The 15,903-nt window shown below is 39.6% G+C and overlaps 1 protein-coding gene across 8 annotated transcripts in view; it reads right to left on the bottom strand.

Annotated features, from left to right (window-relative positions):
- The window catches only part of SPIDR (scaffold protein involved in DNA repair), a 259,052-nt gene that overhangs the window by 171,304 nt on the left and 71,845 nt on the right, over window positions 1-15,903 (bottom strand). For 7 of the 8 annotated variants that reach the window (XM_032470033.1, XM_032470028.1, XM_032470034.1 and 4 more), the window contains 2 exons: window positions 9,420-9,670; window positions 3,280-3,380 (listed from right to left, as the gene is read on the bottom strand). In XM_032470033.1, coding sequence (XP_032325924.1) covers window positions 3,280-3,380; window positions 9,420-9,670 — 352 coding nt within the window. The remainder of the gene's footprint in view (window positions 1-3,279; window positions 3,381-9,419; window positions 9,671-15,903) is intronic. The other variant, XM_032470029.1, reaches the window with a different exon arrangement.

Below are 15,903 nucleotides of genomic sequence, written 5' to 3' on the forward strand. Positions count from 1 at the left end.
AGCTGGGAAACAGGGCCCCGTCTGACCACACTCCCTCTGTCTCTAAAACAGGATCACACACCCTAACTGGAAGGGCTGCCCTGAGGATTAAGTGAGATGGCAAACAGGAGATATACTCTGAATATCACTCAATGAAAGCCGGCCACTGACACCCAGGTAAGTGGCAGAGGAGTGCTGGGAAAATGCTTCTCCTCAAAAAGGAAGAAGAAAAATGAGATGGTTCCTGAGAAGAAATCTAAGAATTATTTTTCTCTTGTTTCTATAATCATCATTCTCTACCCCACAGCCACATATTAAAATGCATGTTTTCAAGGGATCACATGGAATAAAGTCCATTCATGGCCTCAAGGTCTGGAGCCCTCTGGCCTGCCTCCCTGCATCTCTGTGTGTGTTCACATGCCAACCACACTGGCCGCCATGCGCAACCCACGTACTTCTTTCTGCTCCTCAGACAGCGAAGCTCAGTCCCTCCTGAGTGTGTCACAAAAAACTAACACAGACAAACAAAAAACCCCAAGAAAATAGGCACACATTAAAATTTATTCAAGTTATAAGAACCATGAGATACTTGTACAGTCTTTGATACTGAAATGTACTAGATAGAAGGCACTAACAAGGAAACAAAATGGATTATTAAATAGTGTGAAAGTTGGAAAATAGCCCAGAAAAGCAAGCTATCCATGAGGGAAGAAAAGAAAATTGAAATCCAGAAACTAAAGGCGTTAAAAAAAACTTTTTCCTTAAAGCCAGAAAGATGTGTTAGAGATACTCACTGAAATATTTGATACTAATATGCAATGTCTTACAAAACTAGACATGCACTTACTATAACACTTGGCAAATGCACCCTTGATGGTTTATGGTAGAAAATTAAACTCCTTTGTTCACTCAAAATCTTGTTCCCATCACTTTCATTTGTAATAGCCCAAACCTTGGAATGACCCAAATGCCCCTCGCCGGGTGCACAGTGCAGCAAAATGTGCCACACCCACATCACAGAGTGCGCTCACCAGTAAGAGGAAGGGACTGCACACAAACCTGAATCAATCTCAAGGGAACAGTGCTGAGTGAAAAGAGATGGCCCCCAAAGGTTGCCTTCCACATTATTTCATTTATGTACCATTTCTGAACAGATTGGTGGTTGCAAGGTAAGGGGGGCGGAAAGAGGTGGGTGCAGCTATAAAAGGCAGTACGAGGGATCCTGGTGACATGTGTTGTGTGTCCAGACTGTGCTGATGGGCACATAGATCTATACAGGTGACAAAATCACAGCTCACACATAGATGCATGTAAACTGGTGAAACCTGAGTAAGGCTTATGAACTGTATCTGGATCAATTCCTGGCTGTGCCCGCGCAGCAAGGTTAGGGAAGATGTCCTCCTGGCGGGGAATGAGGTAAGGGCCCTGCATTATTTCTCACACTGGCACGAGCATCATGTAAATCTACAATTATCTCAAAAAGTTAAAAAAAAAAAAAAAGGCAGAAAGATTTGTTGGAGACATCCACTCAAATATTTCAAATTAGTAAGCAGGCTCCATGTCCCTCTCAACTGTGGAATAATTAAACAACACTCCTCTAATGGATGAAACTTGTGTAGAAAGGACTCAGGCCAAACAATTATAATCTACAGATTAATTCTGTAAACAATAATTCCTCATACCTGAGAGAGATAAATATAGACTCAGTGAGATATGCTATACTTAATGTCTGCAACAAAAACCAAGATGTGGTTCATAAGTTACTGCTAACTCCTAGATTTCTCAGTAACCCAATTAGAAGAAGGGAAAGCCAAGCCCAATACAGCCACCTGGTCAGTCAAAATTAACCAAAACTGAGGAACGCTCTTGAGTGTGAATAAAATGAGATGGGATTCTGACTGTGGTACCTTGCAAACCCAAAGGTATGTCCACACCCTAAGCTGCTCTCTCAGCGGCTTCTGAGCTTCCAGACCTGGCAGCAGTGAAACTGAGCCCAGAACGGCAATGCTCCTTTGTTTCCCCGTCTATCGAGGCCGAGGCTGTCCCAGGGCCGCATGTCCTTCCCGTGCGGTGTCCGGTTCATTGTTAGTGCCTCTCATAAGGCGAGGTTCTACAATTACACTCATTTTTGACAGGGTAATTGAGAGGAGCAGAGAGTTCAGACCAATAATAGAGATATTTTAATAAATCCATCACTGAATTTCAGCTGTTTACTAAATTTTACTTCTTGAGACTGAGGAGAGAGGGAGTTACCTTTATTTAACATTTTCAAGTTTTTCTTCTATTTATTCAGTTGCTATAAACATATAGCAATGAGAAAAAAAATTTTTATATTGAAAGGAAAAAATTCTTCGGCTAGGCCACAAAGGAAACAAAACACCAAATAGTGAAATGCTCTTCCTAATATGTTTATAAGTTTTATCAAAAGTACAGGAAAAAAGATATGAATTATTACAAGACATCAAGGGGAGGATTCATAGATCTGAAAAATAAGAACTTCACCTAAGAGAAAGAAACAAAAATCAAAATCCAAACTCCTAAAATACTCAGACTTCTAAAAGAAAAATCTGTTGGAGATGATCACATTCATATTATCAAATTAATGGATTAATTTTTGGCTCTGGCTTTTTGTTTTATTTTGCTTTTGTCTTGTATTCATGGTATAATTAAATATCCCGTATCTCCAAATTTAAGAAGGGAAATCATAGAGAACATTCCAAACAAACTATCTGGTGCTTACGAGCCAAACTGAAGATCATCTTTTCCCTTCCTTCCACACACTCACTCACACTTGTCTGACTTAGTATTTTTCTAGTCCAACTTCCAGAAGATACTCTCTCAGCTCTATGATTGACAGTTTAGTTAATTCACTGTCATGAGAAATTGTGGTAGCGACTTTCAAACTGCGTGTTGCAACTCATTAGAAGGGTCTTGCATCAATTTAGTGAGACTAGGATTTTGGTAAAAAGAAGAGCATGCAGAGTATATCACATATAATGGGGTTAGTGCTGTTTATTAAATGTTTGTTGCGGGTGTGTGTGCGTGTGTGTGAGAGAGAGAATGTCATGTGTGTATTAGAAGATGACATAAGGTGTACTGCTTACGATGGGTCACAATCACAAAAGTCTGAAAGCTACTGGAATAGACACAGCAAGAAAATAACAGACCCTCCAAGTCAGATCTCTGAGCACCTGGAAGAAAAAAGGCATGAAAACAGTAATAATCCACTGCATATATTTTTACGTAAAAATATTTTTAACTGGCATATTCTCTACTTATAGATGTCAGTGCAAGCCTTACCTGAAGATGTCCTTTGGTAAGAAACACACTGATGTCTCCACAAAGAAATAGCAGATCTCTCTCGATTCTGCAGTCCATTTAGTCTTTCCGCCAGCCCACCTCTGTTCAACGAATCATAATGTGTTAAATTTAGTTAAAAAAAATCTTCAGAATAGTTGGAACATTTGTATTTTATACCCTCCAAGCAGAGACAAAAAAAAAAAAAAAAAGGCAAACTTCAACTTGTTTGGCATGACATTCTCTTCCTAGAGGCCAAATCCTTCTAGGTTAGTAATCTTTCTTAAGATTTCTTGGAAGATCAGTTTTCTGATTCTTAGCAATTTGGGCTTCCTGAGATCAGTTTGACTTCCTGACTAGTCGTTCTAGTTTACTTACTCCATAAACATGTGCTGATTACATGTTTCCTGTTCTACCCAGCCAAGCACCAGGCCAAGGATCCTAAGAAGGGACTAAGCTAAGCCACGGTGGGCCTTACAAACTGATCAGCAGACAAGTCAAACAAATAAATGTAAAGTGGTTTCAGAGATGTAGGCAAGAATAAAACCTGCACACTGTTGATAGGTAGAACACCCAACTAAAGAGGACTTGGGTACAGACTCATTACTTGGCCCACAGAGATAGCTGAGTGTTAACCCTAAACATATATCAAGAAGACAGCATACAAAGAAGAAAATGTCCATGTGTGGCAGGAAGATGATTCATGACCACGGGCACACAGGCACTTCATAAGAGTCCTTACCTACCAGCAAACAGACAGATGGACAGACAGCAATATTATAAATGCAAAGAAACACACACATTTTTTTGATTCAGTAAACCACCTGCATTCAGGAAAGTCAGCAGCTCCTAACACATCTGTGATCGCAAGAGAAATCAAGATCAGTTGTTAATTACCCATTATGACTACATGCTACATAACTTACCAACATATTATCTCATAAAATTACGTTCACTGATCATTTTACTACATTATCTCATTTTATTCTAATAATATCCCTTTGAGGTAGAAAGAACAGAAATCAATACCCATCTCACACATGATAAAATCTGAGCTTAGAGAGAGGTTAAGAAAATTCTCTAATATTGTATAACTAGCCAGATGAGGAAACAGTTATTGAAAACAGAAAGGACTCAGAACAGTGTCTGGCATTTAGTAAACCTTCAAGAAGTGCTAGTCAGTGGTGTTACCGATTCTGTTATGATTTTTACTTGCACCCTATACTTTTTCTACAACAATCAAAAGATCATATTTTAATACATGTTATAAATATTATCACTACCGCTACTCTGTTTTCCTATAGGTGATTGTTTTCCTACAGGTGCTAATTATTTCTGAATATGTGTGTGTGTGTATGTAAGCAGTATATATAACAGCAAATTTTTAATTCTCACAATGACAAATATGCCAAAGAACCTCTACTTTACACACATGTCTACCTGTACTTTATACCTATGGAAGCCCTTCTTCATATCATTTTGTTTACATGAACTAACTCATCTATACACCCTCTCTGAACAACATGAGGAAAGCAGGTACTACTGTCATTTTATAGAAGATACACTGAGGCGTTTTATCGCACGAGGTAAACATCTGCCACCAGGCTGTCTGGCTGTGTCAATGATACACCTACTGCTCCTTCAAGAATACGCACTACTGAAAAAGGTCACAATGATCTAGGTATTATTTGCCAAATGTTGGTTTTCAATCTTATGACTTTAGAGAGAAGAAAAAACACTAACTACAATCTAAAAGCAATATACGGTTAGCGCCAAGCCCAGAACCCTACAAGTAAACTGGAGGAATGACAGGATGAAAGGTAAAAGGCAAGAACAAAAATGAGTGTAGAACAGTTTTCCACATGCGGGAACATCGGAAACCCTAAGAATCTGCATTTCCACCTTGGTTTTGGTCAGGATACCTCTGCTCTAAGAATTCCTACAGGGAATTCTGAGATGATTCACCAGAACTTAGGAACGGAAATATCATGACCTCTAGCCAACAATCATAATTCTAGTAAAAACCTTTTGTACATTGAAAAAAAAAAGGGGGGGGGGGTTCAAGAAGGCCCTGCTGTAACACATGCAAATTAACTCTTTTCTTTTTTGCTTTCTTTGACAAATGAATTTGTTAAGTAATTACAGCATACAGTGTGGTGACTTGATACATATTATACATCTGCAAGGAACACACCCCTCTCAATTTACTTAATTGACAGATCATCACCTCACAGATTTACCTTTTATTCTTTTTGGTGAAAACATTTAAGTTCTACTCACTTAAAAAATTTCAATTGTACAATATAGCATTTTCAGTAATAGTCACCATGTTTACATTAGATCCTTCAGAGCTTATCCACCTTATGACTAAAAGTCTGCACCCCTTTCACATGAATATATTCCCAGAAGTGGCATTGGTGGATAATACAGTAGATATATTTTTAATTTTCTTAGAACCTCCACACAGTTTTAAATAGCGGCTACGTCAATTCATGTTCCCGCCAACAGTGCAGAAGGGCTCCCTTTTCTATACATCCTAGTCAGTACTTATCATCTCCTGTCTTTTTGATGACAGCCATTCTGACAGACGTGAGGTGGTATCTCACTGAGTTTTGACTTGCATTTCCCAGATTACTGATATGGAACACCTTCTGATATACCTGTCGGTTATTTGGATGTCTCCTTCAGGAAAATGTCCATTCAAGAGTCTTTAGAGTTTTCTGTATAAGATCATGTCATCTATAAAAAAGACAAGTTTTAGTTCTTCTGAATTGGGATGCCTTTTATTTCTTCTTCCTACCTAATTACTCTGGTGGGGACTTTCAGTACGATGTTGAATGAAAGTGACAAGAGTGGGCATCCTTGTTGTTCCTGATCTAGGAGGAAATGCTATGAGCTTTTCACTGTGAGTATGATGCCAGCTGTGGGCTTGTCATTTTATGGCCTTTATTATGTTAAGGTACATTCCCTTTATATCTAGTTTGTTGAAACTGTTTTTCATGAACAGATGTTGGTATTTGTTAAAGAATTTTCTGCATCTACTGAAATGATCGTACGATTTTTTCCTCCATTTTGTTAATACAGTGTATCATGGTGAGTGATTTTTGGAGGAAGAACAATCCTCGCATCCCTAGAAACAATCCCAAGTGATCACAGTGTATAATCCTTTTAATACATTGTTGAATTTGGTGTGCTAATGCTTTATTGAGGACTTCTGTGTCCATGTTCCTCAGGGATACTGGCCTGTAATTTTCTTTTCTTGAAACGACCTTATCTGGTTTTGGTATCAGGGTAATGTTGGCCAGGTAAAATGAGCTTGGAAGTGTTTCCTCCTCTTTTTTTTTTTTTTTTTTTGAAAGTGACGAAGATTGGCACTAAGTCTTCTTTGAACATGAGACAGAAATAATCAGTGAAGCCATCTGTTCCTAGACTTTACTTTGTTGTGAGAGTTTTGATTACTGATTCAATCTCCTTACTAGTAGTTGGTCTGTTCAGAGTTTTTATTTCATCTTGATTCAGTTCTGGTAGGTTGTATGTTTCTAGGATTCATTCATTTCTTCTAGGTTGTCCAATTTGTTGGTGTATAATTATCACGGTGGTCTATCATGATTCTTTGTATTTATGTGGTACCAGTTTTAATGACTTCTTTTTCATTTCTAATTTTATTTGAGTCTTCTCTCTTTTTTTGTTTAGGTAAAAGTTTGCCTGAGTTTAGCTTTTCAAAAAAACCATTAATCATTAATCATTTCCATTAGTCTCTTCTATTATCTTTACAGTCCATATTATATATTTCCCCTCTGATTTTTATTATTTCCTTTCTGATACTAACTTTGGGTTTAGTTTGTTCTTCTTTATATGATTCTTTGAGGTAGGAGAAGGGGTAACCGGATGAAGATGGTTAAAAGGTATAAACTTCTAGGTATAAGATAAATAAGTACTAGAGATGTAATGCACAACATGAGGAGTATGGGTAACACTGCTTTATGATGTATGTAAAATTTTCTAAGAGAGTAGATCCCAAAAGTTCTTATCACAATGTAGAAACCATTTCTCAACTTTCTTTGGATGTATATGAGGTGATGATGTTTGCTAAACTTACCATGGTAATCATTTCACAATGTACGTAAATCAAATCACTATGCTTGTACACCTTAAACTTACACAGTACTGTATGTCATTAAATCTTAAAACTGAAAGAAAATAATACATATTTCCACAATACGTATAAAAGGAGATTATTACTATTAAGGATGCAGAACAACTTCCTATGCTTAAAGTCACTGGGAGGTGGCATGACACATGACCAACTGACAGAACTGACCACACAAAATATAAACTTTTATACATTCCCCCCAAATATATGTACACATGTATAAAAGAATTTGATGTCAAAGAGCAAGGTTGGTGGAAAAACTCCATTTGTGTTTGAAAGTATAGAATCAAAATAATAAGAAAAACTCAAACCGTGGTATATAAACTCTGAAAAGAACTTGTACAATTAACAACAGAGAAAGTAAAAGATGAATAACCTCATTATTCCCAAAAAAGCCTTATCATTTTTTTACCAAGGAAAACAAAACCAAACCATATGATGCCCTCACCATTCTCCTATCTCATCTCAGGAAATGCCAGCTCTGTTCTGCCAGCTGCTCAATAAGTCATGTTCTCAGAGGCTTCCCTGACCTGTTGCTTAAAATTGAAACATCATTGCCTTTGTTCACTGCTGTGCCTCCAGGACACGAAATAGTGCTTGGCACACAGTAGGCCCTTAACTGGGTTGGGACTTTCTATAATTGTGTAGGATCGACTTCAAACAGCAAAGACATTCTAATCCCTTTACTTAGCTTCCTTTTCTGTTTTCTCCAGAGACTACTACAAACCACCAATATTCTCATTTGAGGTATAATTTCTTCACTCTGAGCATAAGGCCTCTGTCTTATTTTATATTTAAAAAACAAAACAAAAGGAAACAGTGGACAGGCATCAGCTGACTCACCAGACTACATCCATCCCACTCGACTCAGTCACACCTCATACTCTTCCCTCCACCCCTTTATTCAAGACAGGCCTCCCTCTCCCACTTCCCTTCCTGGACACTGACAGAAATGACCCCTAATCTCGCCATCTCCACTGGGTCTTCCCTATCATTCTTCAAATATCTCACCTTTTCTCTGGGAATTTCTTTAGATACTGGATCCCATTCAAACCCGAACAAGCTAAGCTCCCCACCCCTTTCCTATCTTGAATCCCAGCTTCCAGCAGAAGGGTCACAGCCCCATCTCCACTTCTTGAGCCCCTCGCTTCCTCCCTTAATAATCCACTGACATTGTCTGACACTGGCACTGGGGTCTCCTTGGTGTGCATTGTATTTGCCCTCTCTTGAGGTAGACATACCCTAAACAGATCCAAAACCGTGTTCTTCATTGCCATGTTTACTCTTTTCTACTGTATTCCTTTTTCCTTTAAACTCTCCACTGAGTTTGCTTTTGTGGCACTGTTTCCCACAACTTCTCCTTCTCACTTTCATTGAAGTTGTGTTTTCCCTGATTCATTCTAATTTAAGACACAGACAAACAGTGTACGACACAGCGTTTGGACATGCAACACCCCCCAACCCCACCCCAGCACACTCCAGGCTCCTTCACTTGTCCTGCTGGGTCCTCCATGGCCTGGCCCCTAGGGTTCTTCACATACACACTAACTTCTTTCCTATGAATCCTTGCTCTCAAAAGTCTTTGCAAGTGTTTCCCTGGCCAATCACAATCACAAATGTAATCTCAGCAGTCCATATTTCTATGGACTGTTAAGTTACTTGAAAACAGGAAGAGTCATTTACTTGTTTTAATTGTCTAAGACAGCACCTGGAACACTGGTGTTCAATAAAATCTGATAAACCCAAATAACCAATCTCTATTAAGGAAAACAGTCACATAAGCTGGTTATGACTAAAAAGAGTGAATGCTCAATTTGGATGAAAAATACCACAAATCATCTCCAGAAATTAGGATGGGATTACAATTCTACTCTGTCAATCTTCCTTCACAAGTAAACAAGTAAGTATTTCTAAATTAACACTTTAGGTATTTGGGTTTTTTAAGAAAGAGAAAAACTTAAAAAAAAAATTTTAAAAGGTGTAATTTAACCTTAAAAGCTTCTTTGTCTTTGCTGACTTCTCTGGAGTCTTGGGAAGCTTTGTCTGTCTTGGGGGTGCATGCACAATGGTCTCCGCAGGCCTCAGCCCCAGGTTTACCAGTTTCTCCGCAGCCTGTCTCCCACCTGGCCCACGGCCCATGGGGCATCTGTGAGAGGGCTCTGCATCAGTGAACAAGACATTCTCTGAGTCATCAGCTCTTTCACTATCTGACGAATACTCCAAAATTTCTGTAGGACTTGTCTGAAAAAAATTAAGAGAAATGCAATTAAATTTGGAGAACTCTTTATTCAAATCCTATTTATATATGCCTATTATTCTATTCCCTTATAATTATATTGAAATAACTTTGTAAATATACTATCTGTAGCTTAAACTTCTATTTTGACACAAAGTCACAAAATCCAAAATAAGTCATATACCCAAAGACAAGAGATTAAACCAATTATAAGCCAGAGACTATCTCACAGAATCCACTAAATTCAGCACAAATATTTCAATCTTCCTTCAATAAACTAAAAGAAATGTGCCACACGTTATCAGTCTCAAACACTGAACTAATAACACCAACCTGAATGGCTGCTAGTCAATGTAATCTAATACCTATTGGAAAAAAAAGCATTGTTTTGATTTTGAATTTTAATGTGGAGTAAATAATATTCACTATTCGTTAAAAACAAAATAAAAGAAAATTGCCTCTTAAGTGTAAACTGCTTAATTTACCAAAGACATCTCCAAGGATACAGATGAAAAATTAACTTTTTCTGCATAATTCCAATATGCCATTTTCCAGAGGCTAGTTTGAAATTGCTGATATCAACAGGAACTATTTAAGAATGAGTCACTGAGTCTTTTTCCTAACATTTCCCAAAATGTTTCTTCTTTCTTCTACTAAAATTTCTGAACCACCAAATAAATAAAAATTGTTTTGAAAACTAGATTACAAAACAGGAATTCACAACAACAGCCAACCCTGGAGAGAAGAATTAAAGCTTTCTTTTGTGATGTTTTCTGTCTTTGCCCTGACACACGCTAAAACTTTAAAGTATGACAGGTATTTTATTTTCCTGTTACTTGGTTGTGCAGGTCAGTCCCATCTTGTTCTAATGACGACAATTTATCCTTCAACATTCTAACTTTCCAGTATATCGGTAGCCCCTTCCAATTTAATACCTACACTAAATTTTACATTTACGAAATGTAAATTGTACATCTAGTTGAATGGTTCTTCTGTACCTGGTCAACTCATAGTGTAGCTCTGGGGTCCCTCAGGAAGAGCCCTCTCTCCTGCCAGCATGAACTGTGGCCCTGGCACTGTCACAGGCACTGAACTAGAGACAGTGAAGAGGATACAAGCATATGAGGGTTATCACTTGTGGCTGCGTGCGTGTGTGTGTGTTAGCACTACAGTTTTCATCATTTCCTAGTCTATGCACAAAAGGTTTATCACACTTGGCCTTTTTCGAGGATTTTATAGTTAAAACCTTTTCAAGAGCTTAAAAAAAAATATCACCCACCCCCATGTCTCTTCGAAAAACCAGCTTGGGTAGTGACCTGTTACCAGGCACATTTAAAATATGAAAAAGTAAATGAAAAAAATATTCAAATGAAGATCTTAGTTCCACTATCCTTTTCACAATTTCAGTTACATGCCTAAATTACTGCATTACTAAAGTTTAAATACTAAATGCTGCTAATCCATTAATAAGCACAGGGGTCACATGATTCCCACCCCCCAACACAGCTTCTGAATAAATGTTAACAGTCCACAAAAAGAACCTGAGCAGTTTACACTGAAAATTTAGTTCCTTGACACTGAAAACTTATATATACTATCTGGGAACTCCAAATTTAATTCCATCTTTTTGTTACGAATGTCTTCTTTTAGTACTCTCAAGTTTTGCCCTTCCTGCTACAGCAGGGTTTCTCGGCCTCAGCACTGTTGTCATTTCAGGCTGGGTAAGGTGGAAGCCTGCCTGGTGCATCGTAGGGGGTTCAGCAGCATTCCTGGCCACCACCCACTAGATGACAGTAGCACTGCCCCACCAGTAATGACTGTCAAAAATGTCTCTAGGCATCGCCAAATATCCCCTGGGGGATGAAATCACTCCCAGTTGAGAACCACAATCCTAGAAAAATGTGAACAAATAACCAGCCACATGTGGCTTGTGCTGGGGACTCACATGCAGAAGTTGAAGGGACACAGCACTTGGTAGGGATGAGGAGGTCAGAAGCAAAGAGTCATAAACAACGTGGCAGAAGTACTGCTATCGAAGCGTCATTCAGGCACCATGGGAACAAGTAAGAGGAAAACAAGGCCAGGTGGGCACAGGGAAGAGGGAAAGAGCTGCCACCTGAATCACGATCTGCCACCTAAAGCTGAACACTAAGTGTACGTTATTAGGCAGAAAGCGAAGGAAGTACATCCAGGAAAGGAACAGGAGGACCACAAATACGAGAGAATACAGTGCATGCAGGAAAACCTATAAGCAGCAGCAGAGAGAGGGCTGCTGCAGACTACAGCAGGGCATGCAGCTTTATTCTGAGGCCTTGCGGGAGCCACGGGCAGTTTGGACAGAGGCTAACAAGGCAGATAACAGTATAGAATGATCCTCCGAACAACATTCTGAAGAACAGGCTCTACTATGGGCAGGTAGGGAAAGCAGCCTGCTAGCTGGAAAGCTCCTCCATGATCAAAGCAAGACATAGAGAGGATGTAAGTGGCAGTCAGTAGTGGTGGGAGGAAAGAGAGATGGCCTTGAAAGAAAATAAGGAAGGAGACTTAACAACACTTAAGGACTCCCAGATGTTAGGAATGACAGTGAAGACAGAGTCAAAGGAGACCTCAAGCATCTGGTTTGGACAACTAAAGTACATTTACCAGGAAAGGGGATTCAGGGAAGGTATCTGGAGAGGGGTAGTTGCTAATAGTAAATCTATTTTGATATGTCATTAATGCAATGCTTATGAAATAGCTGAGGGAAAACTGACCAAGAGGCAGCGGCTTTATGGGTCTGAGCTCTAAGAAAGGGACGTGAGAGGGAGACATAACTTCAGGAATCCCAAGAGCAGAAACAATGCCTGAAGGTATGAGCGCTAGAAAAGACTGTCCACGGATATCATGTAAAAGGAGGAAGAGGAGGTCCAGGTTGGAACCTTGGGAATATTATCAATATTTAAGCTGTATTCAGGTGAGAAGAGACACAAAAGTGGGTTGGATTTGAGAAAAAAGACATTGCACGGTCACGAGAACTTCATGGGACCTTGGAAATAATGTGCACCTTGAAGAATAAACGGTGCAAAATGGCCCAGCCACTTTGGAAGACAGTTTGGTGGTTTCTTCCAAAATTAAGCATACTCCTACTATACAATCACACTCCTTGATCTTTACCCAAAGAAGCAGAAAATGTATGTTCACATAAACACCTCTATATGTATGTTTATCACAGCTTTATTCATAATTGCCAAAACGTGGAAGCAACCAAGATGTCCCTGAGTAGGTGAATAGATAAACCATGATATATCCAGACAATGGAATATTACTCAGCACTAAAAAGAAGCAAGCTATCAAGCCATGTGGAAACAGGGAGGAAACTTAAGTGCATATGACTAAGTGAAAGAAGCCAATCTGAAAAGGCTACACACCTATACGATTCCCACTCTATGACATTCTGAAAAAGGAAAAACTATAAAGACAATATAAAGATTGGTGCCAGGTTGGAGGAAGAGTGGGGGAGATGAACAGGTAGAGCACAGAGGACTTTCAGGACAGTGGAAATACACTGTACGATACTATAATAATGGATATATGTCATTATACATCTGTCCAAGCCCACTGAATGTACAACATCAGGAATGATCCCTAAGGTAAATTACGGACTTTGGGTGATTATGATGTGTCATGTAAAGTTCAGTCTTAATAACAAATGGACTACTGGCAAACTATATGGATAATGGAGAAGATCATGCCTGTGTCGGGGACAAGGGTATATGGTAAATTTCTATACTTCCTTTTCAATTTTATTGTAAACCTAAAATGGCTCTGGAGCTGGGATGGGCCAAGATGGCAGGGTAGGACGCTTGTAGCTCACCCTCTCCCACAAATACACCAAAACTCACATCCACGGACCCACCCAGCCAACCAGAGCACCTGCTGAACTCCAAGATAACATCGCCCTCTTCAAAAGACAAAGACGCTACGTATCTGGTAGGAGAAAAGGAAAAAAGAAAGAAGAAAAGGCAGAACAGTGTGGGACCAGTCCCACGGGGAGGGAGCGGCAAAGGAGGAATAGCGCTTGTTTGCTGAATCTACCCCCCTCCAATGGAGAGGTCAGTGGGATGGAGGGAGAGCCTCTGAGGCTCAGATCTGTACGGAGCACCCCTTGTCCGACAGAACTAAGTTAAACGGGCACAAAGGGTCCCTGTGACACCCAGCCCGAGATGCGAGCTGGCAGCGGGGGGATGGGACAGGCTGCCCAAGCTGGGTGGAGGACTGGGGCAGCTGCACTGAGGCAGCCCCGGAGGACTGCAGGGTGCTTCGCGCCATGGCTGGGAGGGGATACAAAGCAGAATAACCTGGGCCCCCATAAATTACAGCAAAAAAAAAAAAAAAAAAAAAAGCAAAGCAACACCGCGGTGTGTCCTGGGGGGAGGGGCGCCATAGTCTTTGTCTCCTCAGACCCATGGCACCATTACTGGTACTTCTCACAAGAAGAGAGGCAGGGCGCAGCCACAGCTGCCATATCCTCCTGTGCGCAGCGATTAGGTGGGGACGGGGCCGAGACCAAGACCTGAATACACAACTGGGGGCTCTGCAACATCCTAGGCAGGACTGAGACTTGTTTACGGCCTAAGACAGATAGAATCTTTCTGACCTGGTACCTCAGAGAACTCGTGCTGTCAAGACAAACAAGGAGCTGGGTTTTGGCATGGGGCAGGGGCAGGGGCAGGGGCAGGGCTGTTACACCGTCTTCCCCAAGCCTGCCTATGGAGTGCAGACAGAGGTGGAGCAGGCAGCTGCACAGAGCAGCAGAGTGACCTGCTCCGGGAGAGGGTGGGCAGCCACCCACCTTCCTGGCAGGAGCTCAGCACCTGACCGTGGTGTTGGGAGGGGGCACGATCCACCCATCTACCTCTCCCAAGCGCAGCATCTGACTGCGGCATCGAGAGGGGGAGTGACCTGCCTTTCCACCGTGTAAGAGCACAGCACCTGACCCAGTGTTGGGAGTGGGCACGATCTGCTAGCCAACAGGCACTGGGAGCAGCACTGATGAGGGTGCCAACTGAGGGCCTCTAGAAACAGCAAGCTGAGTTCACGAAACAGGGCAAAGACAGAAAGACTTCTTGATAAAATCATTAAGAGTGCACAGTTTCTGGGAGAATACATCCCCCCCCCCCCATTTTTTTAAAATCTATTTTCTATTACCTTTTTCATCTTTACTTTTTAAACAATTGTATATGTCTACAGTTTTAATCCCTTCTAAGTTTTTAAAAAATCTTTTTATTATTATTTTTAAAAACCTACCTCATTTCATTTTTATTTCTCTTGGTTTTGATCTCGTTATTGATTACACACAGGTTTTAAGTAGTTTTTTTGATTTTTTTCTCCTTTTTTAGAGGTTTTTAAAAGACATCTCAATTCTTGCTATTCTGCTTCAACTTGCTCTTCTATTATTGAGTATACACTGTTTTGAAACCTTTCTTTTCAAATTCTCTCGTTTTATCTTTTTAAAAAATCTGTTCTATTTTCTATTACCTTTTAAAATTTTACTTTTTAAACAATTGTATATGTCTCCAGTTTTAATCCCTTAAAAATTTTTCTTTTAAAATATATTTATTATTATATTTTTAAAAGTTTACTTCATTTCATTTTTATTTCTCTTGGTTTTGATCTCCTGTTATGGATTATACACAGGTTTCAAATATTGTTCTTTAATCTTTTCTCCTTTTTTTAAGGTTTTAAAAAGACGTCTCAACTCAATTGCTATTCTGCTTCAACTTGCTCTTCTATTATTGATTATACACTGTTTTCAAACCTTTCTTTTCTCCCTTCTTTTAAAATTCTCTTTTTTTTAAGTTTTATTCCTGCATAGGCTTTAGATAGATAAATAAATAAACTCATTTAAGGACCACAATAGATAGCTGATACTCCGTAAGCCACAGTACCAGAGACATATGAGCAAGATGAAGAAGCAGAGGAACCACTCCCAATTAAAAGATCAAGAGAAATTCCCTGAAAGAATGATAAATGAAATAAACATTGATGGCCTACTAGGTCAAGATTTCAAAAAAGGAGTGATCAAAGTACTGAAGGAACTAAAAGAAATAGTGTTTAGAGATATAAAATATGTCAAAAATGAAGTAGAAGCTATAAAGAAGAACCAAGTAGAATTGGCAAACTCATTTGCTGAAATGAGAGCTGATCTAAAGGCTGTACAAAGCAGACTAGATAATGCAGAAGAACAGATAAGCGACCT

This window comes from Camelus ferus, chromosome 29 (assembly GCF_009834535.1).
Source record: "Camelus ferus isolate YT-003-E chromosome 29, BCGSAC_Cfer_1.0, whole genome shotgun sequence".
Taxonomy (NCBI): domain Eukaryota; kingdom Metazoa; phylum Chordata; class Mammalia; order Artiodactyla; family Camelidae; genus Camelus; species Camelus ferus.